The following is a 20,710-nucleotide window of genomic DNA, read 5'->3' on the forward strand; positions in this document are numbered from 1 at the left end:
TCGACACCAGCTCGGAGAAAGGCAAACACGCTCGCCGCTCTGCCCCTTGTAAAGCGTTACCGCTAATGCACCGGCCTCCACCCCTCACCTCCGCAGGGTAAATATGGGTTTCAGGTGACCCGCCGGCGATGGCCTCCTTGTTATTGAGCTGACGGCGCGGAGCAGTTTTCCCCCTGCGTGCACACGCGCTCAGCTGGTAAATTAACGTGGCACCGTGTCGGCCGATGCGACAGCCAGCGAGCACGCCGCACCAGACGCTTCCAGACCAGAGACAGAGGAGCTCTGTGGCAGGTGTAGCGGGTTACACCTCCACCCTGCTGTAACACCGTGAAGAAAACAAGAGCAGATCCGTTACTCTGCTCTCAGGTTTCTCTGTTTTCTTCGCTGTTATGATGCGACCGTCTGATTAGGGCTCATTCAGCCTCAACAAATGCTGACGAAAGCTGATCGGACGTCCTTTCATGTGTGAATAACTGAGAACAGTGGCTAACAGATGGATCATACCGTGGATCACCTGCAAAAGTCACAGTCCAGATGTAAAAGCCACAGCAGGCTTTGTTTCAGGGAGACAACATTTTCTGACGCACTGGGAGAGTTTAATGAAAGTAAAACGCTCGATGATTGTGCTTAATGTCATTGTGTGTTTTCAGATATCGTCAGTGTTGGGCACTGTTGAAACTATAAAATGTTTCATCCGACTCTCCCATAATCAAAATAGTCCGTCATAAAATATTGTCCCCCGCAAACAAAGCCTGTTCTTCTGATCGCTGCCCACTTCTGCTCTGACCTTTGCATTTGCACTGTGGCTTTTGCAGTTGTGTTGACCCTCCTGGGCCACCGTAGGATCGCTCTTTGAAATTTATAATTCAAGAAGTTTGCATCAAGTACAAAATACAGTATTTTATCAAGGTCTATTCTTCAAACTCCACCCAGAAGAAAAATCTAAGAAAGTTTCATGATTGTGAGTTTTTTTTGTGTGATATTTTTAAAACTTGCCATTGGCTGATTAGAAATCAACACCTGATTGAGAACATGGGAGCAGATGCGTTAAGATGTCTTTCTAACGTTCTCAGGATTTGAATAATCCGGAGAGTCATAATTGAATCACTTGTGGAATTTTATTTACTGCCGTCAGTAATCCCAGATCCAGTATTTTTAAGCATCCTGTGGTTTATTATTCTAAACTAAAAATGCATGTTCCCATTCAGACTGGATCATGTTCATCCTCAAGGTCAGACAAACAGATTGGAGCATGCTCATGCCTTTCCTCGTAACGTATCTCAGTGTTTTTGTGTTGCTTAATTTGCAATGTTCTTCCCACACGGTATCTCTTTAAAGGGCTCTTCAAGTATCCAGGCCTCGGAGTGGTATTAAGATTTGAATTCTTCGTGGAGCAAACCAACAAAGCAACTTTAAATCAAACAAGATGTTGAGTCAAAGCCTCCGGATTTGGGCTTCTAAATGAGATATACATATAATAATCGGTTGTTAAAAAAGCCTTGATGAACACTTTGTTCAGTTTGCTTTGAGTTTCTTTCATTACTTAAAAGCTGAATTCATTAATTACCAGATGCTGGAATCAATTTTTAATATCCATCTTCCAGTTTTACATTTCTTGTTTCTACTTATTAGGGTTCTTGAGGAGGTCATGAGGTCACTCACATTCACACATTTTCAATTTGGAGTCGCCAGTTAACTGACTGTTGGAGGAAAGTCATGCAAGCTCAGGAATAACATGCAAACTCGACACAGGAAGTCATCAAATCATTGAATCCTTACTTGTGCATAAAATGTGAGGTTTTCCCCATTAAAACAACTGTAGATTTTTATGTTGTATACTTTCAGTAGTTTTCACACAATTGTGAAAGTTTGGAAATATATTCCACCTCCCCTCCTCTCAGATACCTTCAGCTTCGGCCGTGCTGCTGATAAAACCGACGGGCAGATATGTCAGGCATATTCAGACATAAACACTGCTGCTGCAGGGCTGGCGTCTGACCACATACACAGGATGAAGAAGTCAAACAGGAAAGCTTTTAATCGAGCGTGTGTGTACACACACACACGCAGAGGTTTACTACTTGCAAGCCAGAGTATCTTGATTCAGTATTTGTGAGCCGGTTGTTATCATAAGATTATGTTGCCATTACAGGGATGATATGAGTGTAAATAGAAACTTCCATGTGGACTTGGAGGCTGCGCTCTCCTGGCTGTTTTGATTCGGCTGATGGAGGTTTGCTTTGGCCTCAGAAGCAAATGACCTTTCACCTCAGAGGCCAGCGCGATTTGAACGTTTTCCTCCCCCGCTGCAGATGACTATGGGACGCTGCTGCTGGCCGAGTCGCTGCTGGAGGAGTGTCTGCAGGAAAACATGGATCTATTACGGAGCTCCACGCCTTTGATGGACAAGACCCAGCCCCGCCTGGGCCGAGCCAAAGGCTTCCTCAACACCATCCTGAGCCGAGGACGCCTCACGGTCAGTCCAGACCTCCAAAGTGTGGCCCACGGGCCCACTACTGGACCCCGAATGTCGGATGAGAGTTACAATAAGTTCTGTCACCAGTAACTTGACTCCATGTTGAGTGATTCTGCCTCTGGAAGTAATGATTCAGGAGAATTCCTCTCATATTGATCAGATAGTACATATTAATGTTGGGAGGCTCCGAATGATTTTAGAATTTTCAAATGCGAGGTGGTTTTCAGGAGTTTATTTTTAAAAAAACGACTAAGTCAACAAAGTGCAGGAATATTTAACCTTAAGCCAGGGGTGTCAAACAGAAGGACCGCGGCCCAAAACCATTCTGCCAGAAATCCCAGTCTGGAACAGGAAATGAAACATAAGTGTAAAAAAATTCATAGAGTAGCACATAGTTACAAAAGAATGTATCATTAAAATTGGTATTATGTTCACAATATTGTATTCATTTTTGGTACTAATTGAGAAACATGTTTCATTTTCAAACTCTCTGCACCACAATAAAGAAAAACTTTAAAGTTTTAATTGAAAAATTGTTACAGCATTTTTTTACCAATCCGGCCCATTTAGGATGATACTAGATTGAATGTGACCGCTGAACTAAAAGTTTGACACTCCCACCTTATAGGCTATGTGTCTTCAGTTTTATATACCTTTATCCTCTCATGACCAACAAAAGCACAGTAAGCTGCTATTAAATCATCATACGTCTATATTTTTTTTCTTTTCTGCTAATATTAATACTCACGCACCTACAGCCTCCAATATTAAAATGCTTTATTATGGTGGAATACGGTTAAAAATATCAAATCTCACTACTTTACTTTAAAGTTTTAACATTACAGAATGCATGTTTTAATACCATGGCAGTGCGGTTAAAAAATGCGCTTTCAATGAAAATCAAGGAGGCACAAACACTATGAAAGTTAGTATCTTACACACGACTGAAGAAATACCAATGCAATCGAATTGATTGAAACCTCTAATCACCACTGAAACGCACTATGAGGACGAAAAGGTGCAAAACACACTGAGATGAGTAACACGAGTTTGATAAAAAGAAAAAAACCCTGTAAAACATTCACACCTCAAGCTTTAACACAGTCATCTCCATTCATGTGCCGTTGTCCTGCAGCCCAGGTACTTGAACGAGGCTCTGCTGCTGATGGCCAAAGTGCACTATGTGCAGGGCCGCTACCGGGACGCCCAGGGAATGTGTGCCAGGGTGGGCCTGGAGGAGCTGACGCAGGACGAGCAGCCCAACTACCACCTCCGCCTGCTGGCCGAGGCCTTCGTCATTAAAGGTACCTGCTGCCACGGCTTTCCTTCAGCTGTCACTTCACAACATTTCAGCTCATTGTAACAAGTCAAATACAGAGTGAACACATGCTAGTCGGAATGTATATCAGTAAAACACTACATATGATATTTGTAATGCCAAAAATGAGAGTTCCTAGTAGATTGAATATATCTTGATTCAGCTTGAACTTGGGCAAATTAATACACTCGAATTATTGATTATTCCAGGGAGTAAAATTGACATTTACTATGGTCAGTTATTAATATTCAGTGCAGCAGTACACCATAAAGTTAAGTAACAGATCATCATGCTTTGACATTACTTGTGATGTCCCACAGGGGTCAGCATTGGGACCCAAAATGTTTATATTATACAGAGATGACGTGCTGGATATAAGCTTTCAACAAAGAAAAAAGGAAAATACAACATTTTACTTTGGTTACTGATGACAGAAATATATTCTGTTCAGATTTTACAGCAGCTTTGGGAAGAAATCATAACGAAATTGAATAAACTCTGGCGGTGCTTTGATGTAAATTTAGATGTTGTTCTTGAGGTAGGAGTCACAGTTTCACCAAGTGGCCAAGTTGGTGCGCAGTGCCTCATAGCATCGTCTCAGTGTGATCTCAGGATTTGTCCACTTCACTCCTGCATGGTTAGCATGAACAACACATCCTGTACCGTCAGTTCTGACCTTCACTGTGGATCACTGGCAGCTTTACTCCAAAAACATCACCGGAGAGACCCGACTGCAAGCTTCCCCCTAATGATCCCACTCTCCGTCCAATCCACATGAGTTATTACCATCTGAAGATCACAACAACCTTGTATGGAAGAACACAAATGCAGCTTGAACTCATCAGTTTGACTGGACAGATAGTCGTGTCAGTGAGCTTTTGGTGTTTTCACTCAAGCCTTGACTTCAGTTGATGGTATGAAATAAAAGAAGAAATATGTCTTTTTTTCAGTGTGACTCCCACTGATCAGTGTCGTGTGTGTAGAAAAGGCCTTTTACAGTCATGAAAGATCGAGAAGTCGCGTATTTACTGTAACACACCAGCTGGATAGTCTTGTTTCACTCATCATCATCATCCTCATCATCTTCATGCCTCCCAGTTTCCTCGTGATCGAACATGGGCTCATGCCCATAAAACTCAGAGTGCTTTATTGCCATAGCTGTCATATTTCCATTCCCTTGGCTTGTTTTGGATCCTGCCGAATGGGCTTCCTGGAGGATCGTTGTTGGTGAAAAGGCTGAAATGTGAATATCAGGCCGACGCCGCCTCGGCATTCGCTCTGCTGATTTGATTTGGCAAGGCGTCTGGTCTGAGGTCTCTGCCTGCTGCAGTCCAGAAAAGTTCCTGCTTCTGCCGATTATTTGTACCAATAAACCTGCTAACGAATGTCAGGACGAGCATCTGGACCCCTAAAGACTCCCACTGTTTCCTATAAAGACGACCATCAGCACTCATCGATCTGACTGAGACACAGTCATCGTTACAGTTAAAATCTGTTCAAGCATTTTAAGGTCTTTATAGAGATTGTATTGGAAAATCACATGTCTTCGCTGTTTGCTGGTGCTGTTAATTTTTACATAATATTTACATCAAGGTTGATCCCAAAATCCTCAGTTTAATCTAGTTTATTTTTTACTTGAGAGCAGAATCTGTGGGTCAGTGGGGTGTAAAAACGTAGAAGTTTAAGTTGTCATGGTTAAATTATGAGTTCCTTTTCTGAATGAAATTTGATGAAATTCAGTGATCGTTAATTCTTAGATGGGTTTTGATTGAAAAGAGGAGGCAATAAAGAATAATTTCCATATGTAGAAAATAGTTAAAGAAAGGTCAGATTAGAAGTATTTTAATTGTAGTTTAATAGGAATATATTCTTATTTCAGTAGGTGTAAATGTTTGTTTACAGAGTTATTAAAGATTGGTATCTTTGTCAATCACGGTAAACAAATTTGATAATTATTTCCGAGTTGATTGTTGAAATTAGAGAATGTTTGATCTGATTATTGGAGATATTTTCTTGGTGATGTCTGATTGGTTGGGAGTTGGCCTTTTTTCACAGTAAATTTTTATAACCTGACTTTTGACCTTTTCTCTTTATCATGTATGAATGGACTCTCTCTATGGAGGCAAACTGTTTTATAAAAGAAAAAGGAAAACAAAGTATGGAATGGATAGTGTTGTTCTGTGTCCTCTATTGTCTTATGGCCCGGCTTGAGTTCATGCAGACATTGAGATATGAAAGCTCAAAAACTGGACAGGCATAGCTACTGCTGGAAGCAGGGCGGAAAACATTTGCTTGATGACTGTGTCTGTTTTGGCTCATTTGAAAAGGAGGTGTGAATAAACTCAGTCTTCATCTGAGTGATTGTGATGAAAGGCATTTTCTCTCCTGGCTCACCGTGACTTTCATTTGTGGACTTAATTTAGAAGGTATTTATTCTTGACCCTTATTTGATTTTATATATGCATGTCATGCATTTCATCTCTGTGTGGTTCTCAGGTCTGTCGCTGGACCACCAGATAGTGTCGTCGGTGTCTCGGGTCCGCCTGTCCGAGAGAGAGGAGGAGAGTCTGTCCTGTTACCTTCGAGCCTGCGACGCTGCTCTGTCCTTCCTGCAGGAGCTCGACAAGGTTCATATACCCACTGGATTCACTCACGTTCCACAGCACTATTTGTTGAACTTTTATAAAGAGAATTCTGTACCTTCTTCCACACTTGCAAATAAAAATGTAGTTAACTTGTGAATTTGGTTAGTGGGTCAAACCAGGGGTTTCAAATGCATTATAACCCCGGGGTCAGATGTAATCTTGAGTGTTCCCGACTCTCATGACCTCTTATATGTTTTTCCCTCCATTCTTTTAGAGCAAAAAAGTACAACTACATTTAGAAAAAGTGCTAGTTAAAAATCTGGAAAACCTTAACAAGCACGTTTTTTTATTTTATTTTTATTTTTTTTTTTAGATAAATAGGTGTAATTACTCAAATACTGCCAAAACTACAGATGGCAGTAAAAAGAATTTAAAAGTTAATGTTTTCTTTATCACTATTTTCCACTTCGGGAGATCATTAGAAGACAATGGGACCCTGTGGCAGGCTTTATATCCAACACTCCTAGTCTGAGCACTTCTACATTGTCTGCTGTCACCTAATCAAGTCCTCAAAGCGTTATAAGCTTGAATTGTGGTTGTGGTTGAATTGTGTAGCGCATCTGTGTTTTCAGACTGTGACGACTCCCCATGCCAAAGGAGCCAAAGCCGGCTCCCTCCATTCACCTGCTGAAGTCGACCTGGGCTACTTCCTGCAGGCAGCTTTACAGAGTGCTTACCTCTGTCTTCTGCACAGGGGGTGAGTCCACCCCCACTGCAGTCCAATCACTTACAATAAATGGCCCTTTACGGGCCACAAGCCACAGTTTATCTGTCTTTGCATTGCACCAATAGTCACGTAGTATTTTTAGAGGCTGTAGATTTTTGCTGAGTCATTCCTCAGAGGTGTGCGGTACTATAATTTTTCTTGTTTCCAGTGTTTAAAGCAGTGAGAGAATGAATTTGTGCACAGTTGACCAGCAGGTGTCAGTGCTGCCGTGCAGTTTCATCAAATAGAAGCACATGAAGTCTGTGCTGGATTTTCATTTCTCTCCATGGTGAAAATCCTCCTCATGAGGGCATTAATGTTCGTCACAGTTACAGCCTTCATGTGCTGTTCACCATAAACCACATCACTGTTTTGATAGAGGTCTTGTATATGTTTAATATGGCGTGTTTGTATGTATGAGTCTGCTGGCTTCCTCGTATTTATTTTGGTTGAATGTTGCCCCCTCGATGCCTATACAACATATTGATGTACACACCTACTCTGTGCGTGTTTGTGTGTGTGTGTGTGTGTGTGTGTGTGTGTGTGTGTGTGTGTGTGTGTGTGTGTGTGTGTGTGTGTGTGTGTGTCTTAGTCATCTTGCACAGGGTGCTCATCAGCTGCGTAGGGTGCTCAGAGTGGTGGAGTCACGAGGGTCTCAGAGCTTCAGGAAGGTGACCCACACACACACACACACACACACACACACACACCGAGTTACACAGCTGTACCCATTTACATGATGCATTTCATAGCACCCTGAAACAATACTGGCTGCAACATCCTGGTCCTCAGAAGCACGTTGGACCTCACAAATGAGGTGTACTCTCTATACAGAAAATACACAATGAACTATATAACCTTACTGCTATTATAACATCCATGAATCATCAGAGGTGACGTACATAAGAGACATGACTGTACAGACCACTTTGAAAAACTGCTATTATAAGCTTATTTCCATATGAATCCCAGAGTACACACTGATAAGAAGGTCTTGTATTTGTCTTGGATTTACACAACTATCATTGTACATTTAAAAATGTTTAGTGCTGTCAATTTTAATCGCAATTAATCCATTGAGGTCTGCCAATTGGGTCAAAGAAAAGAACTAGAGGATAATAGTGCTTTTTCCTGACATTGGGACTGATTTATGAGGATTAGATTCTTCATTGCAATTAATCTCAACTTTAAAAAAGGTAATTGTTGACAGTTCTCCATGAATTAATCACGATTAATTGCGATCAATGCGATTAAAACTGACAGCACTAAAAATGTTGGATTGAAAACAACCCAATGTGGGTAGTTTCCCAACCCAGTGCTTGTTAATATTGGACAGAACACACACTGGGTTAATGCAACCCAACAATTTGGGTTGATTCTCTTAATACAACAATTGGGTTGTTCATTTAACCCAATGAAGAGTTCACATTACTACACTGCTGGGTTCTTTAAACCCAAGTTGCAATCTGGGATGGCTAAAAAACAAAAAACAGCACTGATTCATTCCCGTGCTCAGTTTAATTCAAGAGATTCAAGAGATAACACTCTCTCACTTCAGTGATATTACTTGAAAACCCCAAAGTGACGAGATAGCTTAATAGCGTTAGCTTGCCAACGTACCAATCAATTCCTGAAGCGACTACTCAACAGTGCTTCAAGAACTTACATCTTAACAACTATATGACGCTTCAGAATACCAACCCAACAATATGGTACAATAGTGGGCGTGTTTCAGACCTTGCTTTGCACAGAATGGAGTCTCGTCAAATGAGATGAGTGGTCCGAACATAAACACCTGTCCGGGTCGAGTTTGTGGGAAGTGCTTGGCTGTGCCAGCCCGAACGTCAGCCCATGGTGTTGGGTAGTCCAAAATAAACCAACACAACATTACAGAGATTACAACTCAGTAGCTAATAACTCCATTCCCAACAGAAATAACCCAGCGAATTGGGTTATGAGAATACCCGATTGAGTGAAAATAATGAAATTAAATGAACCAACAGCCCCAACCTATTGAAAAAACAGCACAGCATTTCTTTGTGTGTGCAATAAGAGAACATGTATGCATGTTATGTCTTGTGGTTTCCAGTCTGCAGCGAAGAAGCTTGCAGAGGTGCTGCTGAGTTCTGTGAGCGAGGACAGTTACTGGCCCCCGCTGGGCCCCCCACCCTCAGCCTGGCTCCACAGGGAGGGGGCCGCCGCCTCCAAAGACGCCATCTACCCCACCGTCAAACCGCCCCAGCGCTACAGCTCCGACTGGTTCGTATCAGCTCTGACCATTCCCAAATCTATATAGCTCTTCAGTCAAGTGTAAATTTAAACATGTAAACTCAAAAACAACTATGTGAACATAGTGTGCTCTTTAAATCACAATCTGTAGTGATCCTAACATTTAACAGAGGGAAAGTTACTGCATAGCATTGAATTGTCTTGGTATAAATGTGAACATTCCCACAGAGTTCCTCCCAGTGTTGCTGTGTCTGCCCTGATTTAATAATATAAGCCTGAAATTAGTGTAATTTTTGTCCACTGGTTAAACATGACCTCTGTCATATATCCGTACGTGGGATCACTTCATTGTTGCTCTTCCCAACATTTCTACCATTTTTCATGGCAGGGGGATTTCCCCCTTCATCTAAACACAGGCTCTGTGGACGGAGACTGTGGTATACACTGCTGATTGTAAAGTCCCTTGAGTATCTGTGACGCTGGGCTACATAAATATAGCTGGCTCGTCTACAAAACCGGCCACAAGAGAGAAAGAAGGATAACGTACGATCAGCATGGCTGTAGTTTTAAAGTTAAGTCAAGAATATCACCTCAAACAGAACCTCTCTGATGTGTCCTCGGAAGCTGTCTTTAACCACAGCACAGATAAATCCACTCCTTATAGAAAGCACTGAATTGCCACTAGAGGTCATCATACCCAAAGTTTAATCCAAACCTGCTGCTGACTTCAAGTGGTGAGGTCCAGTTCAGACAATTATGTATTACTGCAATTCAATTGAGAGACCACACAGACTATTTTTATTTGTTTAAACAGCCATTCTAATGCAACAATGCATCACTCAATGCAATGTGAGGCCAATTTGAAGGAATGTGTAGTTTTGTTGAATTAAATCACATGAAGTTTGTAAATGCATACATGGCATAACGTGAGATACATGACATGTTACAATATGATAATGAAAACATACCGTACAACATGACAAGACAGAATGCCATGATTTGATATGAGACTGAACGTCATTATGTGACATGACGTGATGACATGACGTCAGATGCTTTGAAGTAAATGACATGACGTGACAGGTGGTGACATGATATGGCATTAAATGACTTAAGATGGCATGCTAGAAATCGGCATAGCAGGAAATGAAACGGCAGGAAATTATCTGACTTGGCTTTTGTTGTAATATGATAAAAACGGATAAAAAAAATTATATGAAATTCAACGAAAAGGAATGTTTTAGCCTGAAATACGGCATCGCTTTGCTTGATACGACAGTATGGAATGATATGACGGTGCATTTTATTTTGTGATGTCACATGACCTGATGTGACATAACCTGATGTAAGATAACATTCCATGGCGTTGCAATGTTATGATGTGATAGTTATGATGTTGATCTGTCCTGCGACACGACACGAGTTATGATATCACATTTTCTGACATTTGATGACAGGAACGTAACTCGCCCTTTCTCAGCCCTGACAGGACAAACTGATTATCTGCACCGACTCACTGAACCGTACCCCCCCCCCCCCCCCTCCTTTGTTGCCTCGCCTCTGCATTTCCCCTCTCAGATGCTGTGCTGGTTGCTCAGACCCTGCAAGCTGTACTTAGTCAGTGCCACATGACTAATCCTGCCCACACTATCATAAGTGAAGATCTAAATCCATGTCTGAGATTAGAAGGGGAAGGAGGAACAGGAGAATTCACCCCGAGGAGCCGCATTGTTTGTGGCTTTTGTCATCGGTGGGCCTCTTGTGAAAAGGCCTGCGCCGGTGTCTGGTGGATGTGTCCTTTAACGGGACGCGCAGACATCCGGAGAGGGAAGACAGAGCAAAAAGAAAGTGATGAATGGGAGAGTTCGCTGGATAAGAAATGAGGGAGCGGGCGCGTGTGTCATGTGAGATAGAGCTGTACAATGATACAGCGAAGGAGGTCTGTATTGTGTTACAGCTCCACAGGTGAGGCAGAAACCCGACACGCGGTGCTGATCTACCTGTGGACTCTCTGTGTTTCTGTGTGTGTGTGTGTGTTTGAGAGGAACAAACATCCACTTCTTGGTGCCACTCAGTGTTTTTCTGTGTCCTGGCAGTTGCTTCTGTCCTCAGGACGTGGTGGAGGAGGCTGTGCTGCTGCTGCTCATCACCGAGTCCATGGTGAGACGCACACAAACACACACATCCCCCAAAGCTTTCTGCCCGCAGCTGAGTCTGTGTGTGTGTGTTTGTGTGTGTGTGTGTGTGTGTGTGTGTGTGTGTGTGTGTGTGTGTGTGTGTGTGTGTGTGTGTGTGTGTGTGTGTGTGTGTGTGTTGTTCTAGGCAAGCGGCGAAGCTGTGATCAGTCGTCTGCCGGACCAGGCCGAGGCCCGCCAGGCCAGCCTGCACGATGCCACCTCGGTGTACGACCTGCTCACCATCGGCATGGCCAGGAGAGGGCAGTACGCCATGCTGTGTGAGGTACACACACACACACACACACACACACACACACACACACACACACACACACACACACTCTCGCGCACACGCGCCGGTGCTCCTCCACGCTGGAGGTCTGAGGGGAGGAGAGCGAAGGAGTGAGAGATGAGATGTGTTAGCGAGAGCTTTGCCTTTGCCAAACTTTTTAATGAATGTCCTTATCACTCTGAGCGCCCGGATTACGTGTCTTTTTTTCTCTCTCTCCGCCTTTTCCTCATCTGCCGGCTTCTCCCCCACCACTGTCTGGCTTTTTTTTTTTTCCTTTTTTTAATACTTCTGTTTTTCACACCTCTGATTCCTTCTCAGTCCTCAAACTGTTTTTCTCTTTTCTTTTCTTTTTTTTGTCCCTTTCACCCCTCACGCCTCTCCTCAGTCTGGGAGGGTGGAGGTTGGGGAGGGGTTCTCAAATTAGGTTTGTCCACCTGTCTGACTGATTCATAGATAGCATCAGTCACCACACACACACACACACACACACACACACACACACACACACACACACACACACACACTGAGGGACCTCCACCTACAGGAGCAGACCACCTTGCTGATATACGAGTCCAGTATGGGCCATTCATTTAAAATTAGATCTGGGCCCATCAGCGCCATCCATCTTTCATGCCATGAATTGATTGATTGCATACTTACTGTGGCATTAATCAATTCGCGAGGCCGAGCCGCGATATGAAATTTTAATTAGATGTAGCATTACTACATATTTATATGGCCATAATGCTGCATTTCACTGAAGCTTGCCCCCTTATTTCATTTTCATTCTATTAATATTTGCTAGCATGAGTCAGCGGCAGTGTGATATTAGCGTGAGAGACAGAAGGAAGGCTGGAGCCTCGTCTCCTCCAGCTGTGAATACGAGGCCTCGTCACAGTGAGCAGATACAGTGTTTTTACAGGTCTGGGCATATTCGCCGTTCTTACAGCCGTGTTGCAGATGCAGGGCAGCATTTCAGAGAAGTTGCATCTTTCCCTACGCTCCAGTGTTCAGCGGCCAATTAATAACCCTGGCTCTGCTGGACACAGAATTATATCGCTTAAATCCCTCAAATTTTGCAGTAAGTGTTGAACATTTGTGCTTTACATACTAATTTTAGCAAAGCGAGTGTTTTACCACAGGAGAAAGTTTTTTTTTTCTTTTAAAAGGTATTTACAAGACTGAGCTGCTTGGCAGCGACTTTCTCCCACCTGTCTTCGTAATTCCAAGTACGGCTGTTCAAGTCCTCTGCACACAGAAGCACTCAGGTCAGACAGTCAGTGCTTTGCGAAGCTTTTTTCCAGCTCTGAAAACACCAATATTTGGACAAACTATGATCAATAAAAATAAGAAAGAAATGTTTTGACTGCGGTTTTATTTTTAAGATATTTACTACATATAAACGCATCAACTCTGATCGACTCTCTTGTAAAATATTTCGTCGTTTCGGTCGGAGGTTCGTTGCCATCTTGTTGTCTTGTTGTGATTAGCGATGCTAGCACGGCTATCCGCTAGCACAGTCATGTTCACATCAGGGATAAAGGATATAAACACACATTTGCCTTGATGTCTTGTTAATAGCTATGAGATGAAAGGTTTTAAACTCTAATCCTGCTGCGTAAGCTTAGCTTTACCCTCACATATTAGAGTTTGTAGAATGTATCATATCGGCTAATTTTACGTCTAAAGAACATCTGTGTTATCAAACATCACCGATATCAGATTAGAGAGAGAATCAGCAGAATCAGTTAGTCTCGGACTTCTTCCATGGTAGAATTGGTAAATGTTATCCTCCAATACTGTGGTTAAAAAAGGGAAAACATTCTTTTTCCTTACACAAAAGCAGAACCAAACCCTAAAAATGAGGCTAATTTAAGTTCATTAGTTGAGCCAATGCACTCTTTGATTCTCCACTTACTGTTTGGCTGAACCCCAGTTCCCTATCGACACATTAACCCCTGTAAACCGGAGGTTAAACAGGGATTTGTAATTGTTTGGGGTTTAATGTAGCGGGGTCAGGAGGGGTTGGCGCTGCTATGTGGCAGCGGGGGCAGCTTCACCACTGCGACTGAAACATTAGACTTTCAGTAAAATGAATGCTCAAACCTTTTCAGGACTCCAGTTAGCGACATATCTCGCATTTAATTAGATCCCGCTGGGGCGGCCAGTGTGTGCTGCAGCTCGGCGGAGCTCCGTGCCTTTGTGTGCCTGTAACACGGTCAGCAGGCTTTCCAATAAGTGCGCGTTATTTAATCATAATATCAGGCGGGCTCCTTTCCTGGATTAGCTCACTCCCGCTTGACTGACAACATCAGAGCGAGCGCCGCACCACGCCGTCCTCTGCTCGTCCACACACACATCAATCACGTCATTATGTACTTTAAACAGCTCGGAGTGGGTGGCGAGCGGGGACTGAAAATCGATGCTCGGCCTGGAAAAATGTGGCCAAGAACAGCGACCGTGCAGTTTGGGGGAGTGTTGGCGGCGGCGGCGGGTTGGGGAGGTGGGGGGGTCTGCACAAAGCTCTCAGCCGGAGCCTCCGCTCACACATCCCTGCTTGTGCAAAGTTGCATAATCCAAAACTTCTCCTGTGCTCCTCTGCAGTGTCTGGAGCGAGCCATGAAGTTCTCATTCAATGAGTTTCACCTCTGGCACCAGCTGGGCCTGTCACTCATGGCTGCGGGGAAGGTGAGCTCATATCTCCTTATATACCCACAGCAGAGCGTCCACACACCCACACTCACACACACACAGAGGAGACGTCCATATCCACATGGTTGGATGGCAGCTATGTGACAACAAAACGCTCGATCTTTAAACGGGAGGCCTCAAAAAGAGCTAGATTAGCTCACACTTTTCCCTTTGCCTCCGTAAGTTAATGTGTGTGTGTGTGTGTGTGTGTGTGTGTGTGTGTGTGTGTGTGTGTGTGTGTGTGTGTGTGACAGCAAAATTGATCTGGGCTGCAGGGTAAAGTGACACTGCAGATCAATGGAGAGCTCTAGAAATAGGCTGCTCCCTAGAAGGAGAAAGGGGGCCGCCTCAGTGTCGTCAGATCCGCTTCTATTTAGGGCGTGTGTGTGTGTGTGTGTGTGTGTGTGTGTGTGTGTGTGTGTGTGTGTGTGTGTGTGTGTGTGTGTGTGTGTGCGCGCGCGCGTGTGCGTGCACATGTGCACGTGGTCCATTAATGATTGACCTACATGTATTAAGTGACTGTGTGTCTAAATGGGTCTATTAGGGCTGTGTAAGGACAGTCGATGTGCGTTTGATACACTCACTTAAAAGTGATCCGTGTCATCTGCGGCTACATGATATAAGTGGCTGCTGTGTGCACATGAATCACAATTTGTCACTGACATCTGTGTGTGTGCGTGTGTGCGTGTGTGCGTGTGTGTGTGTGTGTGTGTGTTCCAGGGGGTTGGTGCAGTGTCTGTATTTAAAGAGTGTGCCCGGATGAGACCGGAGGACCCCTCGCTGCCCCTGCTGGCTGCTAAAATCTGCCTCGGTCAGCTGCACTGGGTGAATACACACACACACACACACACACACACACACACACACACACACACACACACACACACACACACACACATAGACACCATCAATAGCACGTTTCCGAGGCCTCGTTGACACGGTAATGGTGGAATGAACACTCCATCATTTTTAGCGTTCTCGTCTCAGGAAGGCGTGCTGAGAACGCAGTCGTTTTTGTGTCAAGCGGCGCTGCGGTGCCCTATCTGACGAAAACAGCCCGAGTCACAAGAACCCCAGAAATCCAATCATCACCTGTACTGAACAAAAACAATTCACAAAGCTGATTGAAACTCTAAAACACGTGTTGAACTCCAGTCCTGAAGGGCCGGCATCCTTCGTGGTTTCCATGTCTTTCTGCTTCAACACAGCTGAATGTAGTGATGCTCGTTATCAGGCGTTCTGCTGGACTTGGCCATGAGTCTTCATGGGATTCAGGTGTGTTGAAGCAGGCAGACATGAAAACATGCAGGACTTAAAAACCATGAACATCTGAAGTGGCTGCAGCCTCACATTTAGTAATAAATATGAAATCTAATGGCAATTATCGGCTGTTATCTTGTTATTTTTACTCTTCTTACTAATTTGTTCTGTGTTATTTGCTTGTATTTCTCATCTTGTAACCTTTAAACATAAGAAATCCTTGGAATTTATAGAATTACATGATTTTTACCTTGTTTTTTGATGAAGTTTAGAAAGCCTAAAACACACAGACGGCCTGTGAGACCGAGGCCGTTAGACAATAATGTTGAAATGTTCACTGTACGAAATGAGCACAGGTTCTGCTGTCGGTCCGTCTTGAGCTCTGACAGACCTCAAAGTTGTCCTGAGGTGTCAGACATCAAGACGTTCGCAGCAGATCCTTTAAGTCCCAGAAGTTGGGAGTCGGAGACGCCACAGATTAGACCTGGATCACATTTCCCCCCGACGGCCCTTTACGCTTTATCCTCGTCCTCGTGAGAAGCCCGTAAGCCTTGCTGTATGACAGGATGCTCGAACTCTGATGTCTTTTTCTAAGTTTTACACATTGACATTCACCCACGTCTCTGAACGCCACGACCACATTCGATCCACATTCGAAGGAAACTTTGAACTTCCGTCCTCAGAAATGTTGCAGGAGTTAAAAAAAAAAAAATCCCACTTTGATAAACCTCAGTATTAAATCTCCCTTTCTGAAACTCACAATGTCAGCTGGTTTACTCTCTTTATCCTCACTTTATTCAGGAAGCTGCAGAACTTGTAATTTAACACCAGCCTCACCATATTTTCAGGAACTTCGTGCCTTCAGTGCAGTCTGAGTCTTCACCACAATACAGCTGCATCTCTGGAAAAAAACGGTTTAGGAGGTTATAAATGTTATTGATCAATGCACAGAATCATAGAGGCAACGCTTCAGTGGATCAAGCACGGTGTTTAAATGTAATTTATTACAAATGATCCCAAATACATACAAGTTGATTAAAAACGGGACGTACATTTTCATTAAAAAATCCTTAATGATACAGAGTGAATGCATTTTAAATGATTATTTCAAAGAGTTCACCCCTTAAAGTGCAGTTTTCTACCACTGAGGGCCTGTTTACGAAATGTTTTCAAGTGAAAATACAAATCTAAAAATAAAAACCTTTCTGGAACTCTGCTACTGTGCATCAAATAGATGGACGTCTGTCTCCAGAGTGTCACGACTCCCAGTTTTATAGTAGACGGTTACTCAGAATAGCATTTTAACTTTGTTTTCTGTCCACACAAATGTCCAAGTAAATTGTTAAATGTCAAAATAATAATAAAAGCCAAATGTATTTCAAAGAGATGTGTGCAAAAATTAAGAAACCCCAGCCTGCAGCAGGCTAATTGTCATTATTGATTGTGTCTCTTCACACACAGCATGCCTATATATCTTTTTAAAGGCAGCTTCAGCATCAGTCCTGTGTCAAGTTAACCCTTGTCCAGAAAACTTCACCTCAGATACAGAACATTTTGTTTTCTTCCAGCAAACACTTCACTGAACTCCTCAAGCTCCTGTCACGACCTCCTCAATGGCCTTTAAGTGTTACGACAGTTTTTTTTAAAGGGTATTGTAAGCTAAAGCACTTTGACATACTTATATTTTTCTTCTTCATCAGCATGACCTACATGAGGTGGAGGGGGGAAAACTCATTTTAGTGCAGGGATCACAAAGGAGGTGAAATTTATAAAAGAAAAAGTATAATGTCAACATTTTGCATTTTTTAGCAATGCATTGTGGAGCAACACAGTGAAATACCAGTCTTTATTTACAACATTTTGTCGCCTTCATGCTTCTGCATATTCAAACTCACAGCCTGATGAAGCATCATGAATGGCTTTTAAGCAAGGCAGCTTTATTTCTATTTGTTCACAAAGGCGAAATAAGTACAAAAAATAACATTGAAATGAAATCATAGAAATTAAACAAGACATTAAGAAAATAAAAGAGCATTTTACGGACAAAAGGCCATTAAAACAGGAGAATAAATAGTTGAAGAATTTAAAATGAAGCTAATAAAAATATATTAGAAGTAGTGTCCTTTGCTCTTTTTCCATATCAGCATTGGGCGTCTCAGCTCACCCACAGTTACGACGTCCTCTCGTCCTGAAGGTGATTTTTTGACTTATCACATTAATTTAAAGTCATGAATTTTTAACGTTTCCATTAACAGTCGATGGGAGACTTGTTGTCACGTGAGAGATGGTCTGTTTTTCCCTTCATAGTGTCTCCAAAATGCCCGGAGCCACGTTCTGCTCTCAGATAAAACCGGTTGTTGAAGATCAAAGATGAAGCTCAAGTCTCTCTGTTTAACTACAAACGTCTTCGAGGACTTTGTGAGTCAGACTCCATTCACAAAAGGTCACTTTGACCTCAGATATTCTTGTTAACAGCGTAACTCCTGCAGGGAATTTCTTGACAGACACTTTGACTCTCTGTCAGGAATTACCTCATTAAGATTTTACAGGGGGGGGGGGGGGGGGGGGGGGAAATCAAGGTTATTGTGACCTTGAATTTGATTGATTTTACTCCAACAGAAGAAAGTAAAGCAGTCGATCAAGTGTCTGGAGCAGAAGCACTGCATTGTGGTGAGAAACGGAATTTAACAAGCTGAACAAGACATTCCCTCACAGTCCTGGAACTGCGACATGGAGTGTTGATTCCACTGAGAGAGAAAGAAGCAGCAGCTTCACAACAGTCAACATAACAGTGACTGAAGCTATTAGCAACTTGTTACTACTGAAACTCCAAAGGTTTGCAAAGTGCAAACGTGATTATTGTTCACAGACGTGTGGAAACTGATGTACCAACAGGATCTACTGAGGGTTGTGTCTGAAAAATGTGTAAAAATAAGAAGCATTATCTGTTTTTTCTTGCTTCTCAACGTGAATTTTCCAGATAGTGCAAAATAATGAGAGGAGTTGACAGTAAGAGGTTAATGTGCAGCTAAAAATGTGATTTACTTTGCATCTCTTCTGTACATAATTTGAAAAGGAGTTATAAATCGGTTCAACCTTTAGCAAATTTTCTGTTGAAGGGACAGCTGGCCGCCCACGACTTTTCTTTATGTCTTATGTTGTGCTTCAAATTTAAGCTGAAAATGCAAACAGATCGCTGGATCTTAGTAAATTAGGCTCACATGCTACATACTGTTGAGAAATATGGTGAACATAATACACACACTACTGCTTTTCAAAGATGCGTAGCATGCTGACTTGCTAGGGTAAGTCCAACTGAAGATTCAGCCTCACTCTGTGATCACACTGAGGTTAATCATATGGGTTTGAATAAGTTAATTAAAAACGGATGAATTTCTTGAGAAATTATGTAAAATTTTCATGTTCTGAGTTTTAAAAATTCATGAAAGTGTTTATTTTTCTTTGTTTTGTAAAGGATATATACAACTTTGTACAGGATTTTATTTAACATCGTTGCTTGTGAAGTCGTCAGCTTTGTGAGGGAGCTGATGTCTGACCACTCTTTTGTCTAATCTGGTCAGAAAGTTTACGTGAGAGTTCACGTTCCTACAGCAGCAAGAGGTATTTTGTCTGTAAAGAAAATATTTTAAATGTGCAGATAAAAGTCAAGGTGGGTCAGCTGAGGAAATGTCTCATCGCAATAACAGCAGCATCTCTGCTGAAGACTGAGCTGATTTTCCAAACACGCTAGATGGACATTGTGCGTTGTTTAGCACTCTTCAGTAATGTGATGGAATCCTTCTCTCCGCTCCCTGGTTTATGTAACGCGTTCATTGTGGGGCTGCTGTGCGTACTGATGTTTTTGAGGATTGACTCCGGAGTCAGCGGAGCAGATACACATCAGGGTAAGCCACGGGCCGGCTCGGATGCTCCTGCTGTTCATGATCTGAGCAGGAGGGAGGACGTCACATGAACGGCAGGCGCTCGGCGTGCGCAGAGAGCGAGGGTGCGAGGGATGGAGAGAAAGGGGTCAGAGATTAGAACAGAGGCGAATGGAGAGAGCACATCTGTCAGCGGCTGGAGATCATGGCGGGCCGCAGACACTAAGGAGCTTACAGCCTTAATCACAATGAGACACTATGGCCATAGTGCAGCACTGTGGCATTACATAAATGGGCCACAGTTGTCCACCATTGGGCTGTCTGCGCTGCATTAAGCCAGCAGGGATATTTCATACCTCTGCTGTCAGCATGCTAGCCTGCAGAACACAGCCAGAAAGGCCCGGCAGTTCATTTGTCGTAGTTCCACAATGACATGATATTGAAAAAAAAAAAAGAAGAAGAAGAAGAAGAAGAAGAGGCCTTCTTTGAACCTCGTGACATTACCACAAACTGCGTGATCTGGAAGCAAAGCTGCTTTTCTAAATTCCTGAAGAGCAGTTTTGCAGATGTGAGGTTTTCTGTCGACGAGCGACATCTTTCACACCATTGATGAGAGGAGGAGGAGGAGGAGGAGGATGAGGAAGAAAAAAAAAAGAGCTAATCCTCCTAAGATGTGCATGGATGGAGCTGTGTGTTTAAAAGACTGGCTATTGTGTTCAGGCTTTGAACTAGCAAGGACTGGATTCACAGGGAACAGAGGAAGAGGAGACGAAGGGAGAGTGTCGGAGCAGTTGGCTTGCTGTTGCGCTGGCGTGCCGTCAAAGGAACACACACGCACTCACACACACACACACACATTCACACACACCCATTACGCCCACCTGCCCGTCCGCCCGCCACCAGCCATACCTCACACAGAGTGACACACTTTTTCCTCGGCTCAGAGCACCTCGGCTCGGCCACGCACCACCTGCAGTCTACTGCTGCGTGTGTGGGCGGACGAGTGTGTGTGTGTGTGTGTGTGTGTGTGTGTGT

General features: G+C 43.2%; 1 protein-coding gene across 1 annotated transcript in view; it reads left to right on the plus strand.

The window, feature by feature from the left end:
- Window positions 1–20,710, plus strand: part of ttc7a (tetratricopeptide repeat domain 7A) — a 57,605-nt gene that overhangs the window by 2,881 nt on the left and 34,014 nt on the right. Inside the window, exons 2-11 of the mRNA XM_030107232.1 lie at window positions 2,313–2,476; window positions 3,612–3,780; window positions 6,291–6,421; window positions 7,012–7,136; window positions 7,738–7,816; window positions 9,235–9,404; window positions 11,471–11,534; window positions 11,697–11,834; window positions 14,448–14,531; window positions 15,255–15,359. Of these exons, the coding sequence (XP_029963092.1) occupies window positions 2,313–2,476; window positions 3,612–3,780; window positions 6,291–6,421; window positions 7,012–7,136; window positions 7,738–7,816; window positions 9,235–9,404; window positions 11,471–11,534; window positions 11,697–11,834; window positions 14,448–14,531; window positions 15,255–15,359 (1,229 nt within the window). The remainder of the gene's footprint in view (window positions 1–2,312; window positions 2,477–3,611; window positions 3,781–6,290; window positions 6,422–7,011; window positions 7,137–7,737; window positions 7,817–9,234; window positions 9,405–11,470; window positions 11,535–11,696; window positions 11,835–14,447; window positions 14,532–15,254; window positions 15,360–20,710) is intronic.

The sequence above is a fragment of the Salarias fasciatus genome, chromosome 13 (genome assembly GCF_902148845.1).
Source record: "Salarias fasciatus chromosome 13, fSalaFa1.1, whole genome shotgun sequence".
NCBI lineage: Eukaryota > Metazoa > Chordata > Actinopteri > Blenniiformes > Blenniidae > Salarias > Salarias fasciatus.